The sequence below is a fragment of the Bos indicus x Bos taurus genome, chromosome 6 (assembly GCF_003369695.1).
Source record: "Bos indicus x Bos taurus breed Angus x Brahman F1 hybrid chromosome 6, Bos_hybrid_MaternalHap_v2.0, whole genome shotgun sequence".
In the NCBI taxonomy this organism is placed as follows: Eukaryota; Metazoa; Chordata; class Mammalia; order Artiodactyla; family Bovidae; genus Bos; species Bos indicus x Bos taurus.
In genome coordinates, this window is record NC_040081.1 from 59,409,025 (window position 1) to 59,429,768 (window position 20,744).

At 43.0% G+C, this 20,744-nt stretch overlaps 1 protein-coding gene across 2 annotated transcripts in view; it reads left to right on the forward strand.

Annotated features, from left to right (window-relative positions):
- Positions 1–10,906, forward strand: part of RHOH (ras homolog family member H) — a 42,138-nt gene extending 31,232 nt beyond the window's left edge. For both annotated transcript variants that reach the window (XM_027544316.1, XM_027544318.1), the window contains exons 2-3: positions 8,331–8,457; positions 8,757–10,906. In XM_027544316.1, the coding sequence (XP_027400117.1) occupies positions 8,976–9,551 (576 nt within the window). In that variant the 5' untranslated portion in view covers positions 8,331–8,457; positions 8,757–8,975 and the 3' untranslated portion in view covers positions 9,552–10,906. The remainder of the gene's footprint in view (positions 1–8,330; positions 8,458–8,756) is intronic.
- Positions 10,907–20,744: the final 9,838 nt, after the last annotated feature.

A 20,744-nucleotide genomic window follows, 5' to 3' on the forward strand; every position in this document is an offset into this window, starting at 1 on the left:
AGGCCAGGCACCGCCACTGGAGAGGAGCCCCTGCTCACCACAACTCAAGAAAGCCCCCACACAACAACAAAAACCCGGCACAGCCAAAAATAAATAAATAAATATTTTAAAAAATAAATAAATAAAAATAAGGTTATGCCTTTACAAGAGATTATCTTCTGAAGGAGTATTTTATCATGAATTTTTCATCTTGCAAGATGTTCATTTCACTAAATCTCAACTGTCTTAGTAATAGTAGTAGTTAGCTGCTCAGTTCGGAGAAGGCAATGGCACCCCACTCCAGTACTCTTGCCTGGAAAATCCCATGGACGGAGGAGCCTGGTAGGCTGCAGTCCATGAGGCTGCTAAGAGTCGGACACGACTGAGCGACTTCACTTTCACTTTTCACTTTCATGCATTGGAGAAGGAAATGGCAACCCACTCCAGTATTCTTGCCTGGAGAATCCCAGGGATGGGGGAGCCTGGTGGGCTGCCGTCTATGGGGTCGCACAGAGTTGGACACGACTGAAGCGACTTAGCAGCAGCTGCTCAGTTGTGTCTGATTCTTTGTGACCCCATGGACTGTAGCTCACCAGGCTCCTCTGTCCATGGGAAAGCAAGTAGAAAGCAAGTCAGAGACCAGGTGACCTTTCCTTGAGCATGTCTTGTAGGGGTTCCACCCTCAACTCCAAGCAGTTTTTCAGAAAATTCCTTCCAACTGCTTTAAGAGAGGTTGCAGTAACTACACTTTCCCATCATGTAAATTTTGAGATGAGATTCTAGTGTTTTTAAGGGTGCTCTGGACAGTTGCCTGGCTGGCTTGCCTTGTTTTTGACTCTAAACTTGGACCAAATTGAAAACTCTAGACCTGTGGTGAGAATCCAATTATTGTGTTCCTATGAGTGGCATGGACCAATCAGGGCAGGGTGGTTGGGACAGAAGAGGGGAAGGGTGCCATGGTCCCTGCTTGGTATGGGGTCAGAGGGACAGGGTTTGAAGAGGGCTCAGGGATTGGTGACAATCCATTTTAATTAAACTGTAATGAGATTACATAGGCTTTAAGTTTGCGAATGTAAATATTGCTTAAATACATTCTGGAGAACACATAATAAAAGCCACAAACCATCTTGCAAGCAAAGTTTCAGAACAAAATCCATTTGGAATACAGATTATCGTGTATAAAAATAAACTGATTTGAAAGTGATTTCCTTTTGTGATTTGGAGGAGGAATTTAATCATTATTTGTGGCAATTAGAAATGCACTAAGGGCAATTACTGAAGTACAGTTGAGAATTATGACTTCCCTGTGGCTCAAATGGTAAAGAATCTACCTGCAATGCTGGAGACCTGGGTTGGATCTCTGGGTTGGGAAGATCCTCTGGAGAAGGGAATGGCAGCCCACTCCAGTATTCTTGCCTGGAGAATCCCATGGACACAACTGAGCAGCTAACTACTACTACTACTAAGACAGTTGAGATTTAGTGAAATGAACATCTTGCAAGACGAAAAATTTATGATAAAATACTCCTTCAGAAGATAATCTTATGTAAAGGTGTAACCTTATTTTTATTTATTTATTTTTTAAAATATTTATTTATTTATTTTTGGCTGTGCCGGGTTTTTGTTGTTGTGTGGGGGCTTTCTTGAGTTGTGGTGAGCAGGGGCTCCTCTCCAGTGGCGGTGCCTGGCCTTCTCATTGTGGTGGCTTCTCTGGTTGCAGAGCACAGGCTCTAAGAGCCCAGGCTTCAGTAGTTACAGCATACAGTCTCGGTAATCGTGGCACACTGGCTTAGTTGTCTCGAGGCATGTAGGATCCTTCCGGGTCAGGGGTTGAACCTATCACTGCAAGGCGGATTCTTAACCACTGGACCACCAGAGAATTCAGCAGTAACCTTATTTTTTTAAAAATACTTTTTTACTGAAGTTTAATCTTTGTATGGAAAAGTAAACATATCGTAGGTCTGCAGCTTGAGAAATTTTCACAAGCTGAACACACTTGTGGAACTAGCTTCCAGATCAAGACACAACACACTTTTTGTAAATATCAAGAGCTACTCATCTGTAGGAGTAGAACTGGAGTAGGGACCTGACTGAAGGATGGCCAGAAAAACTGTCTCGAAACTGGGATTGCTCAGGAACCTTGGTTTTACTTGAGATGCCTTGGATTGGGCAATGGGAATTGTGGGGTGTAGGTGACACATGGAGCAGCTGCAGCTTTGGGGTCATCCTCCATTTAGGTCTAACTTTGTCTCTGCCATTGTTTTGAAGAGTGACTGTAGGCAGGATTCTCAACCCCCTGAAGTCTCTGCAGTTCTGAAATGTAGATCTCCACGAAGACAGCAGCCAGCCTGCTCACTACCATGCTATTAGGATCGATACAGTGCCTGCCACAAGAAGCCCCAGAAAACTGCCTTTAAAAAAAAAAAGAATAAAACAGCTGATGAATACTATATACAGCCCCTGCTGCTGCTGCTAAGTCGCTTCAGTCGTGTCGGACTCTGTGCGACCCCATAGACAGCAGCCCACCAGGCTCCCCCATCCCTGGGATTCTCCAGGCAAGAACACTGGAGTGGGTTGCCATTTCCTTCTCCAATGCATGAAAGTGAAAAGTGAAAGTGAAGTCGCTCAGTCGTGTCTGACTCCTAGTGACCCCATGGACTGCAGGCTACTAGGCTCCTCCGTCCATGGGATTTTCCAGGCAAGAGTACTGGAGTGGGTTGCCACTGCCTTCTTCTATACAGCCCCTAGAAGATGTTTAATGATGTAAATAAAAGTCACAAAATGAACTCATTGATCATTAATGCCGCATTTATAAATATATTCTCTAAGAAAATTGTTCCACATAATAACTACTTCCATAAATGCATATATATTTAATATATAAAATAACACTTGTTAATGACTGTGAAATACTGAAACTAATTCAAAGACTGCTAATAGTGGGAAATGGCTATGCACTTATGAATTGTTGAAACAATGGAAAACTATTTAGTTAAAACCTGGCAAGTATGTAGACTGTTGAACATAGAAAAAATTTTATGTTGAAAACAATGTTTAGAAGATATATAAAGTGTATATTTACTAGTGAATGAAACTGAGTGAGAATTTGGATTGAGAAAGTTTAGAAGTGACTCTACTTTTCCTCTATGAAGTTACTTTAAATTTTTGAATGCCTTCTCTTTTCCCAGAAGAAAACAAAATGAAATGAAGCACCAGCCCCCACGCCCAACTCCCCATACTTGGATTCGTTCATCCATCCCCAGCAGGGCCTGCTCTTGCTGTGTTGTCCCTGCCAGGCTGTTGGGGGGACATGGAGCGAAGGCACTGGCAGGAGATGAGTTACTGAGAAGCATGATGATTTCCTAATCATCTATGTGCTAGATTCACGGCAGAAGCAATTTCCTTAATGAATGAATTGGCTGCTGCCGGAGTAGGTCCTTTGCCCAAAACTCTTTTAAGAAGGATGACATTCAGATGTATTCTCTGTAATTGACAGGCCATCCTCAGCTGATGGCTGCCATGGATTCATCTTTAAAAAAAATAAAAGAGTTTTTATCAGTATTTTGGCTTCCCTGGTGGCTCAGATGGTAAAGAATCCATCTGCAGTGTGGGAGACCTGGGTTTGATCCCTGGGTTGGGAAGATCCCCTGGAGGAGGGCATGGCAACCCACTCCAGTATTTCTGCCTGGAGAATTCCCATGGATAGAGGAGTCTGGCAGGCTACTAGGTCGCAAAGATTTGGACACGACTGAGCGACTGAGGGAGAAGGCAATGGCACCCCACTCCAGCCAGTACTCTTGCCTGGAAAGTCCTGTGGATGGAGGAGCCTGGTAGGCTGCAGTCCATGGGGTCGAGAAGAGTCGGACACGACTGAGCGACTTCACTTACACTTTTCACTTTCATGCATTGGAGAAGGAAATGGCAACCCACTCCAGTGCTCTTGCCTGGAGAATCCCAGGGACAGGGGAGCCTGGTCGGCTTCCGTCTATGGGGTTGCACAGAGTTGGACACGACTGAAGTGACTTAGCAGCAGCAGAGCGACTGAGTACATCAGCATTTTGAAGTAAGCCACCTCAATCAAAGCCCAGATAACCTAAAATGTGCAGTAACAATTATTAGTCAACGAGTCATGATTTCATCTTAGTTTTATTTTGTTTTTCTAAGCAATAGTTTATATTGTCTATTATTGTTTTTCTTTTTTAGATTATTATTTTTTATGCTCTATCATTATGAAGGAACTTTCTCATAAGACAATCAAGAGGTATTCTTGGATGTACAAAGTCTTATAAAAGTACAAGCATCGATTATTGCTGTGTTGTTATCATTTCCATCTGGTCCTTATGAACTCCCTGTGAGAAAGCTCTCATTCCAGTTTTTCAGGTGAGGGAGAGGTGCAGGAGGACCAACCATGTGAGCAGTGTGATGATGGAGGCACAGGGGGGTATTATGGCAACACAGAGGGGATATCTGATCTAGCAGCTGGTCAAGTGATCAAAGATTTTTCAAGAAGAGGTAGAAGTTGGAGGAGTGAGTCTTCCCTGGAAAACAGAGTACTGGAGAATGTGTCTGAAGAAAGAATGATAGTGGAAAGTATACGGTAGTTGGGATGAGAACTGAGGCTAAAGTGAAATGAGGCTTTCCTACTAGACAGCCCTCCAGAAGATAGAATGGACCAGGATGCGTCATCTCTAAGCCCTCCGTTTTTTCTGTCTCTGTGCCTTTGCTATGATAGATGCTATTGCCTTTGCAAGATGAAGCCTCCCTGCCTTTTTCCTATCTCTGTGTGTGAACCATGGGGCTCTGGGGAGAGCATCTTTTCTGTGAAACTTTGGAAAGAGGAGAGAGGGAGGTTACTGAGACCCGAGAGGCTCTGGACTTGAAGGTTCATTAATTCCAATCTGACTTAAGTCCAAAAGGGTCACTCACGATGCTATCTGAAGTCACTTTTGGTAACTCCTCCGTACTGACTGACATAAAATTGGAGCACCCCTGCCAGTTAGCCACTAGCGAAATATCGTTGAAAACCTGCTTCTATTTTTCACCCAGAGCTCCTTTGAGGAGAATCTTTCTCTTCAGGTGAAATTTTCCACTGAAATAAAGCCAGTCAAACTTCCACACATTATGTAGTGACCTGTAGTGGCTCTGTTGTGGGCATCACCTGAAGGTGATCTATCATATCTGTATAGGATGTTGCTCTAGTTTAGACTATAACTCCTCCCACTACTCCTTTCCTAGATCCATATTTAGCCATCTGCCAAAGGCTACACATGTCATCAAGTTTTGTCATCTGTCTTTGCTGCTACACTGGTGCTCTGGAATAATATGGAGTTATGCAATTGTATTTGTGCTGCAGGCTATAAAGCTTTCTCCTTTGACCTCAGTTTCCATAGACCTGCAGAGAGCTAATCTTGTCCAATCACTTTATGATTTGGGAAACTGAGGCCCTGAGAGCTTGTTTGATGTGCCTCTTAGTGCCAGAACTGCCTGGGAATAAAGGTCACTTGACTGAACAGAGCTTTTTTCTCCAGTCTGAGTCTTCGGACTCTGAGTGGCAAAGCTGAGGCACAAATTTCTTTGTTCATATCATATTTTATTTTTATGCTCAGTTCAGTTCAGTCAGTCATGTTTGCTGCTGCTGCTGCTGCTGCTGCTGCTAAGTCGCTTCAGTTGTGTCCGACTCTGTGCGACTCTTTGCAATTCCGTGTACCGCAGCGTGCGAGGCTTCCCTGTTCATCAGCAACTCCTGGACCTTGTTCAAACTCGTGTCCATTGAGGCAGTGATGCCATCCAACCATTTAATCCTCTGTTGTCCCCTTCTCCTCCTGCCTTCAATCTTTCCCAGCATCAGGGTCTTTTCCAATACGCTACAAGAAGAATATATATTTTGTAGAATATATATGTATTGTAGTCACAGCTGTGTATAAGACTCTTAGAGCACCCTTTGCCACAGAAACCTTTTAGTGCTACTTTGAATTCCCCACTGACGATATAAAATTGCTTATTATTATATTTGATGAGATGATTGGATGGCATCACTGACTCGATAGATATGAGTTTGAGCAAGCTCCAGGAGCTGGCGATGAACAGGGAAGCCTGACGTGCTGCAGTCCATGGGGTCGCAGAATTGGACATGACTGAGCGGCTGAACTGAACTGATTATTATATTTAGTAATTCCTGTTCAACAATAATTTTAGTAATAAGGACTGTTTATTGTGTTTTCTATGTGGTGACTATGTACTTGCAGTATGTACTATGTACATATTGATGTACTACGTGATATACTATGCTAAGGATTTTATATATTTAATCACATTTAATACTCTCAACAGCTCAGTGTTAATAGGTATTATCACATCACATTTTACAAAGAGGGAAATTGAGGCTTAGGGAGGTTAAAAAACTCTTCTAAGTTCACAGCACAGGTAATCAGTTGGTCAGTTCAGATTCAATTCCATATGTACCTGATTTTAGAGCCTGCATTCTTAACAGTTTTGCCTCAGCAACTTCCTTTTGTAGATATATACTCAGGAAATTTGACTTTATTCAATCTCTTAGAAATTATTTAATAACCAAAATACCTGACACATGCATATTTTTCTTGGTCCTGGTCCTACTACATTGGGGTCGACATCAAACTTGAAACATGTCTTAAGTCTTGACAATGGACTCAGTAATGAGGAGGTCACAGTTGCTTCATTTAAATCATCCATAGGTTTAAGGAGCTAAAGTCTGAGACCCAGGGAGCTCCTAAGGGGACCTTACTCAAAGGTCTGGTGACAAAGAGGTGTCCAGGACCATGGTGTATGAGAATGATTCGATGTGGAGTCTTTAAAGTCTGGCTGAATATCTGACATCCCATCCCCTACACTTGGACAGTCAATATTTGGCATTTTAAATAAACAGTAGTAGAAGTTGAAAAATATGGTGCCTGCCCATAGTTTCCATGTGCCGTGTTCTGTGCTAAGCCAGACTCTCCATATACTGAATTGTTACAATAATTCCATCAAGAAATTGCCTTTATTATTTTCATCTTTATGAAGAAAGCAAGGCTCAGAGAGGTTAAGTAACTTGCCCAAGGTTACCCAGCTTATGTGTGGTAAAAGTGAATATGTGAAAATCATGTGAATTATTTATGTGATCAACTCGTTTGTAAAGGCTGCTGTGCTGTGCTTAGTCACTCAGTCATGTCTGAGTCTTTGCAACCCCATGGACTGCAGCCCGCCCGGCTCCTCTGTCTATGGGGATTCTCCAGGCAAGAATACTGGAGTGGGTTGCCATGCCCTCCTCCAGGGCATCTTCCCAACTCAGGGATTGAACCCAGATCTCTCACACTGCAGGTGGATTCTTTACTGTCTGAGCCACCAGGGAAGCCCAAGAATACTGGAGTGGGTAGCTATACCTTCTTCAGGGGATCTTCCCAACCCAGGAATCAAACCGGGGTCTCCTTCATTGTTGGCAGATTCTTTATCAGTTAAGCTACCAGGGAAAACTGTAAAGGTTATTATGTCTTATTAAACAGAGACTGTAGGTGGACAAGGATAAAAATGTCTTGGAGGGGAATGTCTGAATTTAGAGGAGTGATTTTTAAAAATTATGTTTTGAAGTGGACATATCCTATAGATCTGTTTTACATTACTCTACATGTGACCTGTCAGGAAGATTGCCAGTGGAGGAGGTTATAAGCCCAGATTGTATTAATAACCTTTACTTTGAAGTTTGGCCCAAAAGACCTTTCCCTCATCTGAAGCCGGGCTGCCTTGTGATGATGTCCTTCAGCAGACAGGATACCGTCTCCAGGCTGATCTCATCGTCTGGAGCCCTTTCACCTGCAGTGAATGAGAATTTATTTGACCCTTTCATGAAATTTAGATGCCGCCATATTTATGCGGCCTTGTTTAAGTGACAGGCACTGAATACAGCTGCTTTTAAGCAAGTTATTTTGTTTAACCAGAAGCCTAGCAGAGTTCCTGATATATAGGTAGCTGTCCAGAAAAGAGAGAAACAATTTTATCCCCACAAGATCTCTGAGAAGTTGTTCCTAAATTTATCACAATCTTGCAGATGACTAAACTGGGTCTACCGATTAAGCAAAGCCGTATCGTTGCACAGGTAATGGAGTCTGACTTGAGATGCAGAAAATGCCAAGGACTGTGCCCTTTCCATTACATTTGTAGCCAGTTTTTGGAAACACCTCAAGGGAAAAACCACAGCAAATTTTAAAAGTTTTGGTGATTTCTTCCCTCTGACCTCGGTACAAATTCCCTCATAAATCAAACACTGGCTGATAAATCAATAAATGAAAGGAAGTGCTCATGGTATCTGAGGCTCATCACATTGCTCTCTTTTGCAGTTTCCAGAGTGGCTGGGATACATTAGAAACTGAAGCGGCGGAGACCTCTGTCAGCTGTGGTCCCCACTTCTTGGAGCAGAAGGCCAGAGAGAGAGAGAGCTGTTTGAACACGTCTCATTCACACCAGGTTGCTACTGAGGTCTTTTTCATGTTGCTGCCAGAGCGGCTGCTTGTATTTTTATCGCTGGGCTGATTTTAGAGATCAAATCAGCTTCTGCTTTTTGACTGGGTGGAGTTGTGGGTTCCAATGCTGGGGTATAACAGATTCAGGCTTTCGCTGCTGGGGTAAGAGTGGCTTAGACAAGCGGGGTCGGGCGGCTCCACAGAGATGGGACCCCTCATTAATCTGTTTGCCAATGAGGAAGATCCCTGTCATCAAAAAAGGGGGAAAAGACTCAATTTCTCCACCTCTCTTCCTTGTTCCAGTTGAACACCAGCCTTTGGATACTTTCAAAGTAGACTGTGTGTCTCCCTTGGATGGCCCAGAAAAAGTAACATCCTGCAAGCGGCTGTCAGAGGTCCTGAGAACACAAAGCTGTCTGGTTGTCCTTCCCCCTCGTGTCGAATGGCGTCTGTCTCAGTAGCCCACTGAGGGCTGTCTTCCTCAGGATTCTGAACTTGTAACTAGGAGTCTGGGCCGCGAAGATGCTGAGTTCCATCAAGTGTGTGTTGGTGGGAGACTCTGCTGTGGGGAAAACGTCTCTGCTGGTACGTTTCACCTCGGAAACCTTTCCTGAGGCTTATAAGCCTACAGTATATGAAAATACAGGTGTAGACGTCTTCATGGACGGGATCCAAATCAGCCTGGGCCTCTGGGACACGGCCGGCAACGATGCCTTCAGGAGCATCCGCCCTCTGTCCTACCAGCAGGCAGACGTGGTGCTGATGTGCTACTCCGTGGCCAACCACAACTCCTTCCTGAACCTGAAGAACAAGTGGATCGGTGAAGTCAGGAGCAACCTGCCCTGCACCCCGGTGCTGGTGGTGGCCACCCAGACGGACCAGCGGGAGGTGGGGCCCCATCGGGCCTCCTGCGTCAATGCCATCGAAGGAAAGAGACTGGCCCAGGATGTGAGAGCCAAAGGCTACCTGGAGTGCTCGGCCCTCAGCAACCGGGGCGTCCAGCAGGTATTTGAATGTGCCGTCCGAACTGCTGTCAACCAAGCCAGGAGACGCAACAGAAGGAGGTTCTTCTCTATCAACGAGTGCAAGATCCTCTAAACTCCAGAGACTTCATCCCACATTGACTTACTCACCACAAAGACCAGCTGGGACAGAGAGAGCAGGCAAGCCAGCAAAGGACTGTTGCTCTTTCTGGGCATGGCCTGACTGGCTTTTACGACAGGATACAGTTGGTGATGGGACTTGGCCACTGGATATTTTTTATAATATGTACTCTACGAATGAACTCTTTGTCCAGTACAATTAGAAGATTATTTGGGACACTGTAATGACTATTTCATCTTTGATTCAAAAACCAAAGTGGTCTCCACAATTTTGGACAATGAAGTGAGTTTTCCAAAGAATACCATATTTAAAGACACAGTTTATTTAAATAATAACAAATGAACAGCATTTGTATATAATTAGTTTTCACACTTGGAAAGTCTTTTCCTCCGTACTCACAAACTGATGTGTGAGTGAAATGACCTTACAGGGCTCTGACATATGTTCACAATGTTAGCATTTTCACCTGAAGTACTAATTTTGTAGAAATCACACTTGCCTGTTAGATTTTATTAGGTAACCAATTTTAAAATCACTGTAAACTGATCCTTGCAATTAATTTTCCACTCATTTGTTATTCAAGGTTATATATATAAAATAAAGTTAAATGACATAAGGTTACTATAATACTGCCTAATGATTTTTAAATGACTATCATTTTATGTCTGTAATTATTGAAAAAAACTATTTCTTATGGTATTGCCTTTCACCCAAAGAATTTCAATTATGCACTAAGTATTCTGTCATTCACTGAAACAGATTGAAGGAAAACTTATCAGGTAGAGAATCAGACTGCCGTAAGTGATAGCAGCAGAACTTGGAACAGATGCGAGGAAGTCTTACTTTCATTTCAGAATCTGCTGCACTTTGCCTGCTTCCTAACTTATTGTAGGTCTTATGAAAGAGCAGGCTCAAAGTTATCCATAATAAATTTGTTGTTTGAGCTCTAAACCGAGCTAGCATGGCAACATAATTCATTAATTTTAGGGTCTAATCAGAATAATTGGGGCAGTGTCTACATGAATGATATGTGTTTAAAGGGGAAAAGGGAGTTTATAGCTTTTACTATTTCTTGAGTATGAAACATCTGAGTGGAAAAAAAAAAAAAGCACAAATTCCAAGGACAGGTAACAGGAAAACTGTATAGCAATTGTAATACAAAGTTATCAGGGGAAATACTGAATCAATAGGAACATCCCCCCACCATTCTATCTCATAGCTTAAAAGCAACAGTATTAACCATCTATTAAGTGAAAACAGAGGACTATGTAACTTAAGAAATTGTAAAGCCTGGAACCCTCATATTGCATTTACTTACTTATTCAAATAAAACCTAGAACTCCTCTGAACCATGTTTATTAAAGTCCATCATTGTTATGGTGCAGCACACACCAGTGGTAAGGCAGCTGGCATAAATGGCTGTGATTAGACTTACACTGACCTGACCAAACCAATTTTCTAGTTTCCTTATGTGGTCAGTTCTTTATGGCACTAGTCAGTGTCAAAATCAAAAGTGTGCTCATCTTTACACTGCCTTCTCTCGTTCCTCTTCTCTCATCCACCTCCAGAAAGGAGACTCAGACCCGGGGTCTGAGTCTTTGAGTCCGAGGTTCCCTCAGTTCCCTGGGGCAGACACATCTGCCTGTACCCGGCAGCGCCAGCTCTCGCTCTCCAGTCCCATGGCTTGTCGTCACCTCTGTGTTACCTGTTTCCCGTGACATGAGAGCTACTCTATCCAACTTTCTATGTTGGGCATCCAGGGAGTGGAGGCCTTCAAAGCTGGCCAGGCAGGGGCAGTGATGGGAGCACATCTCCTCCTGATATGCTTGTTGACATCCCTCCTCTTCTCCAACAATCGCAAATGGTCTTAACTCATGCAGGTTTTCCTTCAGGGCCAGACTTTAGGGTGGGAGGTATTGCTCAGTCATGTCCGACTCTCTCCAACCCCATGGACTGTAGTCTGCCAGGCTCCTCTGTCCATGGAATTCTCCAAGCAAGAATACTAGAGTGGGGTACCGTTCCCTTCTCCATGGATCTTCCAACCCAGGGATCCAAGCTGTGTTTCCCACACTGCAAGCAGATTCTTTGTCTTCTGAGCCACCAGGGAAGCCCCATTTATTGTGATAGCAGGAATAAATTTCTAATGACAAAATTGGCTGTTTTCAAGCTTTTCTTTCTTTCTTTTGGAAGGGAGATTTGTGGGATGACGGGTGGTGGAGGTAGGGATCTGAAAACGGGAAGGGCAACTGACTCTAAGTGAGGGAAGAGGAAATGATTCCACAGTGGAAGCAGTGGAGGAAGGGAAGTCCAGAAAGACACAGTCCAATGACTTTGCCTTCGCCTGGGCACATGGATGAGTCCCCTGCCTGTTGGCTGGGGCCAAACTCAAGGACTTCCTCTGGGAACCCTCTTATCTGAGAATAGGAATATATGTGGAAACCCTCACCAGTGATGGGACCTGGCAGAAACTGAGGCCAACTGGTGTCTGTCTCCCCTGCTAGATGATAGTGCTTGAAGTCAGAGCCACCTCCTTAGGGTTCCCAGCGCCCAGCTCAGGGAAAGAATTGCAGCTGAACACAGTCGTGTTGAACTGGAGAGAAGGACAAGAATTGGACTCTTGTGTTGAAAGTGGTTATGGGAAGGAACCCCACCCTGTGGGGGTGAAGGTTGGGGAGGGAAAGGAGTGGAAATAGGTCATTTTGTTAGAATTCATGCAGTGTATTCTGCGTGAATGTTCTGTGTGACTGTATATCTGTTTCTCCTGCCTGGACTCCAGTATGTGTTTCTTACACTTTAAAACTTACAGGACTTTTATTTTTTTCTTAAATTAATTCTTAAAATTGTTGATTCTTAACCATCCCACGTAGCAACATTAAATATGTTCTTGTTTACATTGAAGAGTTGGTTTGAGTGGTTGAATAACTCATCCTATTTTCTCTTCCTTTATACTGACAAAATGGGCTGGTAGAAGCTAGTGCAATGAAATTAGGCTGAGTGACAAGAGAGAAAGCATTCCAACAGTTATAATTTGTTGAGGGCTTTGGAAATGCTAGGTCCTGTGCTAAACACTCGAGTGTTTGTTGTCTCACCACGTGGTGTGAGTACCATCTTATGTGGGGAAACCGAGGCCCAGCACACTGACTGATGAGTCCAAGGCCCCACAGCAGGTGAGTAGCAGCACCAGGAGTCTCAAGTGTGTTTGCTGAACTTCAAAGCTGTGCTCAAAACCGCCGTGTCGAGAGCAGCCTGACTGAATGTCTTTGCCACATGTGATCTCATATAACCTTGTAGGCCCCAGCTCTACCAGTCAAGTGTATTTTAAAGCTGATTTTTAATAAAATATTCCAAGTCTGATCTTTGTCTTGCCTTTTTATTTTTCTTCCTGGCAATAAGAAAGGGACCCATCTAAGGCATGGAGCACCATCATTTACAAAGGTGTCCATGTCCTGACATAGAACTTAATCCTTAGTGGTAGATAGACCACCATAACATGGGAGTTAAGAGGCAGATGGTTGTGACAGATTTTGGAGTCACAAAGTCTGGGTCATGTGTCTTTCAGCCTCAGTTTCTCTAAATTAAAACAGATACTAATTCCTGGATTTCTCTAAGAATTCATACAGTAGTGACTGTGGAAATGTTTTCTGTCTGTGAACTATGGTTCATGGCTGTTTTCATGGTTTGGGTGGATCTCTGTGCAGATACATGGGCTGAAGAATCTAGGTCTGATCAGAATATTCTAGGACTTGTTGATACTGGGCCACATAATGGGAAATTACACAGAAGCAGGTGCTGTTTGTAGCAGGGCTAAATAGAATAAGATGAGTAAAATGGCACATAATGATAATAGCAACAAACTATATTTGATTCCTACTGGTTCCAAGTTTGTGCTAGGCCAAACTTTACATACACCATCTAATTAAATCCTCAGAACTACTCATAAGGTAGATATTATTCTCTTTCTTTTGATGAGAAACCGAGGCTCAGACTAATACATAGAGATATTTTCCTTGCATCTTTACTTTTCAAAGTGTAATTTTGGTGTAATTAAACTCCACCAGTTAAAAATTATACAGTGAATTATATTTAATGCTCATTACACTTGCTACCTTAGCTAAGATGGTGAAAATGACTCTTGTTACATGCGGATGATTAGGGTTTGGCAGTCTTCCTTCGTGAGCTTCCTTTTGTCACTTTTCCTGTGAGAAAGTCTCAGATTGTTCCTATCACATGCTCGTGGTGGTCTCTGCTGGTTGTCCCTACTCCCCCGTCTCCATTTTTCACCCTTGACTGCCCTCCCCTGTGGCTGAGAGGCTAACCCTTGGACTGCATCACCCAGGGTCTCTTCCTGGCTGGCTTTCACTTGGATGCAGCTGCTGGGAGACTCTGTCTGGAAGTCAGAGGGTAGAATAAGAGAATAGTTGGGTGTTTTTTCCTTTTTTTTCCTGCCTGGGTGATGCTTGTCCATAGAGTCCCCCCCCCATGCTGAGCAGCTTCTCCATGTCTCCACAGGGCCTCTGGACTGTATTTCCTCTCTCTGTCTCAGTCCTATAGGAGGTCCTGCTGGTGCTAGTCTTGGGATGTTGCCTTAATCCAGACCTCTCCCAGTAGTGCTTTCATTCACATCTCTTCATCTGAACCATCTGGAATAAATTTGGTTTCCTATGGGATTTTGGCTGGTATACTCACCAAATATTCAAGGTCATCTGTATGTGCTGGCAGTCAGTGAGCACTCAAAACTCTTCTTATGTGTTTTATGCACTCTTGTGTGCCTGATGTATTTCGTAATTTAAACAGATTAGTTTTTTTTTTTTTTTTTTTAAAGTTCAGGTTGTACAGTCAAATTACCAGAATTTGAGTTCCAGCTCTGCCACTCACTAGCCTTGCAGCCTTGTGCAAGTTAACTCCCCTCTCTGTGCATCAATTTCCTCATCTGTAAAATGGAAAAAAGAGTATCAGAAGGTGGCAAGGATTAAAGAAAAGAATGAATATAGGTAAAGGCTGCAGTATGACTGGCACATAGTAAGTTTCCAACAAATGGCAGCTGTATCATTCAGTTGGCGTATTGTGTATCTCAGAGCTGGGAGGATCCTGCTCTTCAGTGGACAAAGACATTATAATCCTGGACTGTTAAATGACCGTACCAAAGCTCTATGAGCTTGTGGCAGACAAGGTCCACCTCATTCTCGCTACCACCCTTTGGATTCTCTTCCTCTCAGCTTCATGAGTACAGGGGTTTTGTTTCACTTGTTCACTTTCCTAAGCTCACTTTTCAATCCAGGTTTCCTGTACTTTGTAATTTATAGTACTCTTTCTTAGCACAAAACAGATGACTTTCAGTGCCTTACTGAAGGTATCAACAGAGCCTTCAATCCCTTATTCATTTATTCATCATTTACTAGGCTCCTTATGCTTCCCTGATGGCTCAGACAGTTAAGAATCTGCCTGCAATGCAGGAGACCTGAGTTTGATTCCTGGGTCGGGAAGATCCCCTGGAGAAGAGAATGGCTACCCACTCCAGTATTCTTGCTTGGAGAAGTCCATGGATAGAAGAGCCTGGCAGGCTACAGTCCGTGGGGTCACAAATAATTGGACATGACCGAGCAACTAAACCTTGATGTTCTTTAAAAGGGGTGAGTCAAAGAAAGTAGAGAACTCCATCACTAAAAGAGATATAGATCTGAGCATTTCTCCATCACTGGATTTATAATGTTATTTTATAATTATGTGTTTATGTTTCCATGCCCCATTGGACCATGACCTTAGCACCAAGACTGAAAATAGCCAAAGCTACTGCTTCTGTGGAGTTTAGGATCTAGTTAGGCAGGGATAGCTACGTATGTGCAGATAATAACTACGTAAACAAATCTGATAAATGTGGATGTATGACCAATGCTATAAAGAAACAAATTAGGAAAAGAGAGAGAGGACATTTGGTAGTTTATTCTCTGAAGTGAGGAGAAGTCTGGCTGACGTAGACAGACTGCATTGTTTAAAAATGAACCACCCCTCTGAAAAAGAGAGCAAACTTAACTTTGCTGGCCTCAAAAAAAGGACACTCATGCTTTTCACAGTAATCAGTGTTCAACACCGTTCCCTCCAGAAGTGACAGACTTAACTGGGGATTCCAGCCCATCTGGCACTTCCAACCCCGTTGGAATCAGTTCCAAGAGATGAATTAGCAGACTGGCTCAGAAAAGTGACATGGTTTACAGAAGCAGGTTGATGCTGGGAGCTTACACAGGCAAGTGGTTTCCAACGGATTCTGAAAACAAGGAAGGAAATGACTTAGAACTCATAGAAGAGATAGGCCACAAAGGAGTGCCAAGAGCTTGCCTGCTGTACTCTGTGGACCTATTTCAAGAGTTGGTGAGTGTATGGTGGCACAGGCTTGAGAAAGAGCAAGGTTACAGCACACTAGAGCCCATCTACCGATCCAGTTGAAGTACTTTGCCCTTTATGGCCGTGTTGTTTAAATAAAGCATAACAAGATGCCCAATCTGTCTTCTGTCTGTGGAACTTTCATGCAGAGGGAAACAGGCAGGGGTGTAATTTACGAGTGAGTCACTGGAATTAACCGAAGGGCAGTTGTTGGATGGTAAAGCCGTCATTTCAGGGAACTAAAGACTTACTGAGGATTTTGATTGAAGCTATTTTTTTTTAAGTTTTCAGAAAGTCTTCAATAAATCACTGCACGTATGTACTTCTCAAATATATCTCTCTCTCCCCATTTTCTCTTCCTCGTCATCATTTCTCTCTGCAGCCAGGTACCCCTGTCACCCATCTCTGGTTGCTCCAGCATCTGAAATGGGGCCATGCTAATAGTAGACCCTGACCTCTATTTCCTGAGTGAATCAGTCTCCATGATCACCATCCCACACATTCATTCATGGAGCACTTTAAATGTGTCCAAAGTGCCTTTCCATGTCTTATGGTACTAATCGCCAGTGTTTGCTTAGCAATCTCTAACTTTGTGTACATTTTCTCCCAGAACCTCACAATAATGCTGTGTGTTATTATTTGGCCCATTTTACAGGCCAGGAAGCTAAGACTCAGGAAGGTTGCTACTGTTGTTCAGTTGCTAAGTCGTGTCTGACTCTGCAACCTCATGGATTGCAGCACACCAGGCTCCTCTGTCATCCACTATCTCCTGGAGTTTGCTCAAATTCATGCCCATTGAGTTGGTAATGCCAGCTAACCATCTCATCCTCTGCTGCCCCCTTCTCTTGCCCTCAATCTTTCCCAGCATCAGAGTCTTTTCCAATGAGTCAACTCTTCGCATCACGTGGCCAAAGTATTGGAACTTCAGCTTCAGTGTCAGTCCTTCCAGTAAATATTCAGGGTTGATTTTCTTTAGGACTGACTGATTTGATCTCCTCGCAATCCAAGGGACTTTCAGGAGTCTTCTCCAGCATCACAGTTCAAAAGCATCAGTTCTTCAGGACTCAGCCGTCTTTATGGTCCAACTCGGTCATCCATACATGATACTAGAAAAACCATAGCTTTGACTATGGTGGTGGTGGTGGTTTCTGACTATAGGGGAAGGTTAAATGACCCCATCTATGTGCATCTAGCTAATGTTTGGCAAAATCAGGATTGTGCTTAGATCTCTTGGTTCTGAACTCCTGTTTTTTCCACTCTATCAGGATTTCATCTGAGGCTCAAGATGACCCTGTGAAGAAGTGAGAGAGAAATGAGAGCCAGGAAGGTGATGTGATGTGTCTAGGCCGTGCACAGTTTCTGTCCAGAAGTGAGGTCCCTTCTAAGCCCAGCTCGCTAATAGTATCATCTTTATTATCAGAACACATTAAAAAAATTGAACCCACTTCTATGTGTTTGCCTCTGAGCAACAAATTGAAAAGTCTGAAAGAAGGAAATTATCTGTCCAGGTCCACACCATATTTGCACTAATTCTCTGTACACTGCATGCAAACTCACACTAACTTTTTTTATTCTCTCCTTCTGTTAGTGTATATGCTTCTGTTGAGGGTCTAATATCTAAAGCAACATGGTTGGAACATTTTCTTGTGTTCTCTATTATTTTTGTCTTACTATTTTAATTATTTTACTGTATAGTATCACTGTTTATATATTATATTATAATTATTATATTATTATTAATGTGCTATTACTAGACTCACATTTTTGGAGTTGGAAGAAATCTCAGGGAGGATTTGGCCCAAGCTTATCACTTTGCAGATGAAGAAACTGACTCTCGTAGTTGCCCAAGACACAGAACTGCAGGCAAAGCTGAGACTTAGAGGCCAGGTCTTGGCCCTGAGGAGCTCTTCCATCTTCCCTCAGGCCTCAGACCTCCCAAGCTCTGCCTTTGAGATTTGGGCTCTGTGTCTATTTGTTTCAGGTTTCAATGATGGAATTTTAAAGGTTTACTCTTTGCTTAAAATGTCAGGGACATTGGCAGGTGATTAAAAAAAAAAAAGAAAATGTCAGAGGGAAAGGCCAACACGTGAAACCAGAAACAGTAGAGGAGCAGGAAGGTGTAAGACACAGCAGCCAGTCAGCAGCGCTGCCTTGCATGCTATTAACAAGCTCAACAATCAGAGCTATGAGCCCTGAACAACTCAGAGCTGGGCTTTCATGGGTTCAGGGGAAACCAGAGACACACTCTCCCTTCCTCCACCCAAATGCTCAGAAGGGAAATCAGCAAACCAGCCTGGTCAGGACAGGTTAAAAGAGTCATAAAGGAAAGAGATTCTTGACATAGATATGTATTTCTTTTTTTTTTTAATACAAGTTTTATTTATTTTTGACTGCACTGGGTCTTCGTTGCTGCACGGGCTTTTCTCTAGTTGTGGCGAGTGGGGGTTCCTCTCTAGTGCGGTGCACCAACTTCTCACTGCGGTGGCTTCTCTCGTTGTGGAGCACGGACTCTCGGGCGAGTGGGCTTCAGTATTTGTGGCACGTGGGCTCAGTAGTTTCAGCTCCTGGATTCTAGAGCACAGGCTCAATAGTTGTGGCACATGGACTTTGCTCTTCCGCGGCATGTGGCATCTTCCTGGATTGGGGATGTAATCTGTGTCTCCTGTATTGGCAGGCAGATTCTTTACCACTGAGCCACCAGGGAAGCCAAGATATGTATTTCTATGCCTATCTTCCCAGATTATACAAGTATTGCATGCCTGTTGTTTAAAAAAATTAGAAAAAAGCAAAACAAAAGACAATAATTAAAATTACTGTTTTAATTATTATTGATAACACTGATAATCACTGTTAAATGATTTTTTTTGTATTTACCCCTCCAGAATTTTTCTTATATATGTGTGTATCTTTGCAAAAATGGGATCATAAGGTACAATCTGATTTCCAATCTACCTTTTAAATATTACTATATTGGGAACAGCTTTCAATGCCAGCATATTAATGAATATACATACTCCTATGCTGTTGTATGTAAAGCAGCATGGTAACTACTTCAGATTTTTCCCAGGAACCTGAAACCACATATTTGTTAATTGCATCTCTGGGCGTCTATTGAACTTTGGGAAGCGTGTGTATGTGTGTGTGTGTGTGTGTGGCCTTGCTTAAAGCTGTAGTAAAAACCACAGATTTATCTGGCACTATGTGCTTTATGTATGTTAATTAATTTTCTTGTAAGCACCCAAGATGAAGTTAATATTATTATCCCCATTTTACAGATGAGGAAACTTACCCAAGGTCAGACACCTAGCCTGCATAAGAGTCAAGATTCACTCCAGGCTATCTGGGGCAAGCTTATGCTCCTGACACTACACTTCCAAGAATGGTTCCACATGTTCGGTTTCACACTCTAGCTCCTGTTACATAACTGGGGAGGGGGTGCTGTAGGAACTCCAATCCTAGAAAGAAAAGTCTTAGTATGACAGATATGAAGTCCAGAGAGTTCTTGCTTTCCTATCAAGCTACCTGTAAGTTCATCACAGAGTTTAATGACCATCCATCCAGCTCTTTTTTCTCTGGTCTTCTCGACCATCTTTCCCTTCCCTGTCATCCCATCTTTTTCTACTTTCTCTGCCCTTCCTGCAGGCTTGGGCTCCATGTAGAAGGTCTCCAGGGGAGGCTTAAGCCCTTCCGAGTGAAAGTTATGAAACAAACACAACTTTCCTTGGTTACTATTGACACCTGTCAGAAGTATTTGATGTTAGCCTCTCACAGTCACTTTCTTCCATTTTACCAGACTTCCTCCCAGGAAGGGCTGGGAGGGGATCTTGAGGAGGAAGGAAAGAGAGTGAGAGGGGAAGAAAACCCCCATCCTGCCACAACACAGAGCTTCGGATTTTGCTCCGCTTTGATGCTAACGTCTCTGATTCTCCCTGGTTCATTCTGAAGCTTGGGGGTGAGGTAGGGAGGAGAGCACGAGAGCCGCTGAACCTCTGAGCTTTGAGAAGCTGTTTGATGAGGACCCTTGAGTGGACACCTCTATTTCCCTCCCCTCCAAAGAATGACAGTCTTTGGTAAGTCTGCTGTTAGAGCTGACTGGCTGGAGGTTTGTGTAGGACAGACTCAGAGTCTCATCTCTTTCAGGTTTTCAGAATGGAACTTGTCATGTAAGAAAATCATCTGGCCTTTCCAGTGGGTCTGTGATCTTCTGATTAAATCACGATGGTAAAAGGCCTTTTCTTTTTCTTTATTTCCCGTCGTTGCAGACCAATACTGCTTAAAAGTGCAATGAATTTGTGGAATAAGAAGAAAAGACAAAGATTTAATAGGAAAAAATGAAGTAAAAAAAGACAAAATGCAAGTCCTGTTTTTATTTGTAGATTCAATAGACATTATCAAATTGCTAAAAAACTTTCTAAATACATACTCTTGATTTCTCTGCTCATCTTGCTGTGGTCCAGTAACAGTTTGCAGACCTGCCCTGCTTGGTCTTTGGATCACAGTTTGAGTAACTTTGATCTAGTTCACTTGTCCCTTCTCTGTTTGGAAAAGTTCATTCATTTGCCCATTCATTCTCTCAATAAACATTTACTAAGCACCTGTTACAGGCCGGGCATACAGGTTGATCCTGACTTTCTCAGGTTTACTGTAACACCATGATTATATGTTATTTTTACATAATTAAATTTCGATAGTCCTGGAATACATAAAGATAACGTGATGTTCATCATAATATCATTGGAAATAAAAATTGTCTTAGACCTGGTCTGGGACAGATTCTTTCTGTGTGTGATGTCATTCAAAACCTCTTAC